Source organism: Mastomys coucha, unplaced genomic scaffold (assembly GCF_008632895.1).
Source record: "Mastomys coucha isolate ucsf_1 unplaced genomic scaffold, UCSF_Mcou_1 pScaffold6, whole genome shotgun sequence".
Lineage (NCBI taxonomy): Eukaryota > Metazoa > Chordata > Mammalia > Rodentia > Muridae > Mastomys > Mastomys coucha.
Window position 1 is genome coordinate 4,681,584 of NW_022196912.1, and position 6,070 is coordinate 4,687,653.

General features: G+C 38.2%; 1 protein-coding gene and 1 long non-coding RNA gene across 7 annotated transcripts in view; one reads left to right on the forward strand and one right to left on the reverse strand.

Moving 5' to 3' along the window:
* Positions 1 to 6,070, reverse strand: part of Foxn2 (forkhead box N2) — a 49,319-nt gene that overhangs the window by 7,033 nt on the left and 36,216 nt on the right. For all 5 annotated transcript variants that reach the window (XM_031355609.1, XM_031355608.1, XM_031355607.1 and 2 more), the window contains one exon: positions 4,840 to 4,904. In XM_031355609.1, coding sequence (XP_031211469.1) covers positions 4,840 to 4,904 — 65 coding nt within the window. The remainder of the gene's footprint in view (positions 1 to 4,839; positions 4,905 to 6,070) is intronic.
* Positions 1,240 to 6,070, forward strand: part of LOC116079707 — a 7,712-nt gene continuing 2,881 nt past the window's right edge. The window contains exons 1-2 of one of the 2 annotated variants that reach the window (XR_004114130.1): positions 1,240 to 1,383; positions 1,474 to 1,525. This is a non-coding gene — a long non-coding RNA (uncharacterized LOC116079707). Of the gene's footprint in view, positions 1,526 to 6,070 lie in introns of both variants that reach the window. The other variant, XR_004114129.1, reaches the window with a different exon arrangement.

Consider the following 6,070-nt stretch of genomic DNA (forward strand, 5'->3'; position numbering starts at 1 on the left):
GGGCCTCTCCTCCCACTGATGACCGACTTGGCCATCCTCTAGTATACATATGCTGCTGGAGCCATGAGTCCCTCCATGTATACTCTTTGATTGGTGTTTTAGTCCCTGGGAGCTCGGAGTGTACTAGTTAGTTCATATTGTTGTTCATATGACCTGAACTTTAAAGTGCTAAATGAAGTGACTATAGGATCAAATATTGATCATGTTCAGCCATACTTATACAAATGCCTATAAGCACTACTGGGTCTTCATACATGCTCATGTCCATGCTGGTGTACATGCACATGTGTGTAGAAGCCAGGTCACCTTTTTTTGTTGTTGATACTCATTGTGTAGCTTTGTTATGGAACATCTATCTAAATTTACAAGGCTCATCAAAATACAAAGGCAGTCATCTTGGCATATTTTTATATAAATATTGTATATACCACTATATTATTAGAATAACAGTTTTGACAGAATAAGAATTCAACACAAAAATCACATAGTTATCACTTACTTAGCAAATGAACTTGCTAATTCTGTTAAAAGACACAGAACTACCACGTGCCTGCCAATTTCTAAATTCACTGTCAAAGGACTTTTCAGGAAAGACGGTCTCTCTACTGTAAAACTCACATTTACACATTAATGCAAAAAATTTCAGACATAATCAGCCTTATTTCATAAAGGTTCACTACAGTGACTGCATCAAAATTTTCAATATCTGATTTTCCTTGAATGAGTATTAAGGCCCCAATAAAATTTCTTTTTCACTCAACAAAAGAAAGCTGCCAAACCCATACAAAGTACAGAAGCAGTTCTTACTGACCATTTGTAAACAGAAGCACTTTATTTTATGCATACAGGTGTCTTTCCTGCATGCCTGTGTGACATCTGTGTCTCTGGTACTTGTTGCAGAGCCCAGACATGGCCATCAGATCCCCTGCTTTTTGTTCGGGGGTATTTTTTGAGACAGAGTACTTCACTGGTCTGAAACTTGTCAAGTAGGCAAGCCAGCCCATGGTACCCCGCTCTCCTCCTCTTCTCCTGTGCTCTCTCTTCTCTCTCCAGTCCCAGTACTATATATTTTGTTTGTTTGCTTGCTTCTTTCTGTGATTAGAGACAGGCCTCACCGCCTAAGAATCCTGATCCTCTGCCTCTGGAGTTTAGAATTAGGTATATGCTACTTCACAGCGTTGACAAAATGACGTCACACTGGGTATTCCAACAGGGGCACAAGAATCATGAATTCTAGACTAGCCTGGAATACAATGAGAAATCCTGTCTCAAAAATGCTGTGTTAGTCTAGACTGTCAACCACACTCCTCATCTAACTCACTGTGACTAGGAAAGTAAGCCCAAGAAAGGAATGAAAGGAGGAAGTTGCTGGTAGCAACAGAGGTGAGGTATGACACTTGCAAGCATCATATGGAGAAAAAGACCTATGCTCCAGTGGGAAAAACAGGCTGGAACTGCAATTTGTCTCCATAGGAGGAAACAAGAGCAAGAAGAGATTCTAAGAACTGAAGAGAATTCACAAAAAGTATGTTGGGGTTTTGTCTTTTACTGTCTATTGTAATGCTAAGTGCAGTCCTCAAGACCTGAAATCTGAACAGAGCCCCTGAACGCTGTCCCCAACTTAATTCTGGTTGGTGGATAAAGATGTCTACAGCCAATAGCTGGGTAAAAGACACATAGGTGGGATTGAGGTTTCATGGGCTTGTGGGAGAGAGGCCCATGAGGGAGGAGAGAGAAGAAACGACCAAGACAGAAGAAGAACATGCCTAACTGGAGCTAAGAGCAGCCAAGATGAAACACAGTAAGTAATAATGGGGTTTTTTGATAGGAAGGTAGATTCTAACAGCATGGAGGGTAGGTATCTGTCTGTCCAGCTATTATGCTGCCTAAGGCATACTTAAAAATATAAAGGCTGTGTGTGTGTGTGTGTGTGTGTGTGTTTATCTGGTCAAGGGCAGGGAAGAAGCCCAGGGCCAGGATTTTAATATTTTTTATTACAAAAGTGTGTGTCAAAATCTGAATGAAGCGAGCTTGTGGTATGATCCAAAAGGTACTCAGGATATAAAAAGATAAAGGAACCTTAGCAATGCCTAAAGGAAAAGAGGAATCCCACATACCTAAGCAGGTGACAGGAAGATACCTGCTTTACTGGAGGCAGATGATCATCAGAAACTCATTCCCATCCACTAATATTTCTTTCAACGTTTTCTCTAAAGCCTCTCCTTCCATTATTCTTATAGGAAGCACAATACCATCAAAGCTCAGCTTGTACGTTTCAAGGAGCTAAAATAGCTGACGACAGAAAGGCTTCTCTGCGAGGTTTTTCATTTCTGAAGGTCATGGAAATGCTTAAGAATTGAAATAGCAACACTACAAAAATGCAATATACTAATCTACCCATTAATTATGAGCAGGGAATAAATCCAGTACTTACAAGAGTTCTGAAGGCTGACAGGATGCGTTGTAGTGTAGAGCTTGCTAAAGTTCACAAGGCTTTGACTCTCAGCAGTTCCAGAAAAGAAACAATACATTTCTGGATTTGTTTTTACAACACAAAAGAATTCCTTCAATATTGATGTTGCTAGAGGAAAAAGTAGGACTGCTCCTGGAGATGCAGGCATAGATAAGGACTTTCTGATAAGGACAGTCACAAAGGAAGTAAGAGCAACAACAATAGACAAATGGAAACTCTCCAAATCAAACAGCTTTCAGTACAAGAGTTAACAACTAAGTCTGATGAGGAGGGATGGAGGAAGATTCTATATATGACAGAGAATCCATTCTTAGTATATCCAGAGGAATTAGAAAAAATAAGTAGCAAACAACCAAATCAAAAAGCTTGCCAAGGAAGGCTGGGAATGTAGTCTTTGTACAGAATCTGCCTAGCAGGAATTAAGCCTTGATTCATCCTCAGCACAACATAAAGCTTGTGTGGCGTGTGTGCCTGCTACGCCGCCAGTATTCTGGAGGTGGAGGTAGAAGTTCAAGGTCATAGCAAAATAGCAAGTTAAGAGGCCAGCTGGACTATATAAGACTGTTAGCTTTGTGTTTTCAAAAAAGCCTCCGAGATTCCATCTCAACGTCAGAGTGGCTGCCATCAAGAAAACAAGTGACAAGTGGTGACCATGGAAAAGGGTCACCATTATTCACCCCTGCAGATACTATGAAAATCAGTGTGGAAATTTCCCAAAAGACTAAAGGTAGAATAAATTTGTATGGCCCAGCTATAGCACTCAAAGGTCTCCATATCCTACTACTGAGATACTCGTTCATCTATATGCTCATTACTGATGTACTCACAATAGCAAAGCAGTAACACTAGCTAGAAGTCCACAGGCAGATGAGTGGATAACGAAAATGTACATATACACAACAGAATTTTACTCAGCAGTAAACAGGAAATTATGCAACCTGAGGAGAACAGATGGAAGTGGAGAATACTATTCTAAGTGAGGTAACCCTGGCCCACAAAAATGAAATAGAGGGTGTTCTCGCCCATTTGAGGAGTTCAGTCTCTAACTGTCATATATGCGTATGTAGGTGAGAACTGAAGACAATGTAGATGTGGGGACACTGGTAAGGAACCCATGAGAAGGGAGAATGATAGAGAGGGTAATAAACACAGGTGACATCAACATAAAGGTGGATAAGCAGGGTGTGGTGACATAGCCTGTAATCCTAGCACATGGGAAGCAGAACCTCGTGAATTTCTGTGAGTCTGGGGCTAGCCCGTCTACCTAAGAGTTCTATGCCAGCCAGGGCCACAGACTGTCTTAAAAACAAACAAACAAACAGTAAAAAACAACCAACCAACCATCAAAAACAAAAAAGAAAGAAAAGTTAGAGCACTGGAGATGGAACAGTTAGGTGGGGATAGGGACAGTGGTGGATAGAAGGGGTTTGGGAAGATCAGACAGAACCCACTAAGTATGAAAATGCCATAAAAATTAAAGTGTGTGTGTGGGGGTAAGAGCCCCAAAATTCCTTTAAAAGAAGTCAATGTACTAGTCCAAATTAAAGCCCTTTAGTCTTAACTGGTAAAAAAATATTCTGAACGGGCTGGTAAGATGGCTCAGCAGTTAAGAGCACTGACTGCTCTTCCAAAGGTCCTGAGTTCAAATCCCAGCAACCACATAGTGGCTCACAACCATCCATAATGAGACCTGGCACCCTCTTTTGGTGTGTCTAAAGACAGCTATAATGTACTTACATATAATAATAAATAAATCTTTGGTCCAGAGTGAGCAGAGATCTTGAGTTTAATTCCCAGCAACCACAAGATGGCTTGCAACCACCTGTACAGCTACAGTGTACTCATACACATAAAATAAATAAATAAATCTTTAAAAATATTCTGAACTATATCCTAATCTAAGGGATGGTAAATTCTTTAGCACAAGGTCACAAGTAAGTATTTTATGATTAAACCAGTTGGCAAAATCAAAGGAGTAATATGTAGGTCTCTGCTACAGCTAATCCTGCAGCTATAGCAGACACTATGTCTCAAAATACTGTTTTATTTTTTTCTTCAACTTTTTCATAAACGTAAATTTATCACGGGCCATAGAATAATAGGAAAAAGTAACTCCAATGATAATATTACTAAGAAATTAAATGCCAAGGGAAAATATACATAAAACCAATGAAGAAGAGCAAAAACTACCTGTAAATTATGAGTTACTGGAGAAAAACCATGTATACATCATACCAAATATCGATAAAAGATGACTTTTACTTTCTCTCTAGAAATTTATTCCTTATTTTCCTAGCTCAGAAAAAAATTAAAACTTGTACATCTTAACATATGCTTGACGACCCAACAGGACAGTTCATACGTACCTTTAAGAGTTTGCACTTGGCTTTGCTTGAGAGCAGAGCTTAAGTAGTGAGGTGGTAGAGAAGCACTAAAAACAGGAAGAGAAGGCAGATGTGCTTACTACACATTACTTCATTTCCTACAGAACATAGCCACAAATACATCTCATGCAGACCATGACAGCACAGCAATGTCTGCCTGTTCCCTTTGTTAACAGCACGCATGTTACAAAGTGTCTGCTCAAGTAGAAAGTTTTACTACAGGTCAGGACTCAAAATAATCATTTGGTCATTTAGTTAAGACAAAGATGTTTTCTTACATAGTATTTATTTTTATATCAATTATATAATTAATGTATTATAAATGCCTTGAACAATGAATAAATAAAAATTTGTTTTTATATTATATATTTAAATTTGGTATAACACTAATAGGAGTTAAATTCCAAGAGATTTTTTAGTATAAAAATTAAAACTTTTTTTGAGGGGAGGGGATTCTTTTTGTGATTATAGAGAATAATCCTTTAAAATGAAATAAATTCCTATTCAGTTTTTACATAAATGTCACTCTTTTTTCCATAGTTATAAATTATGGGAGGATTACACAAAAACATGTCAGAAGGAAACAACAAAATGGAATAAAATGCTTTCATTTTATTAATGTTTTAAAGTCAATAAGTAATAACCCCCATGCTGTTACTCAATCTCCTTTAAAAAAAAAAAAGGCAAAAATCACTTTTGTTTAATACCTAAAGTTTGTTTTTTCAAAAGTCTGAAAGGTTATTATTTTGAATTAATTTGTATTAAATAAAATACAGTATAATGATAAAGCTAAAGATACCAATGTAAATAGATAAAGACATAGTGAAATGTATTTGTGATAGCTTGCAAACAGCACCAGTTTCCAACTTTATCTTTTTTTTTTTTTTTCCTCAAGACAGGGTTTCTCTGTGTAGCTCTGGCTGTCCTGGAACTCACTCTGTAGACCAGGCTGGCCTCAAACTCAGAAATCCGCCTGCCTCTGCTTCCCAAGTGCTGGCCACCACCGCCCAGCCCCACTTTATCTTTAATTAAGAGCATAGCTAAGTAAATCATACAAGTAAGCACTAAAGATATTTCCTTTCGCTCCAAACTGCTACCTGGAACGGCACACAAGTACCAATATCAACGACGAAGGAATCAATCCCAAAGCCTGATCTCTTTCTCTCTCTTTTTGGTTTTTGGTTTGTTTTTTTTTTTTTTTTTTTTTTTTTTT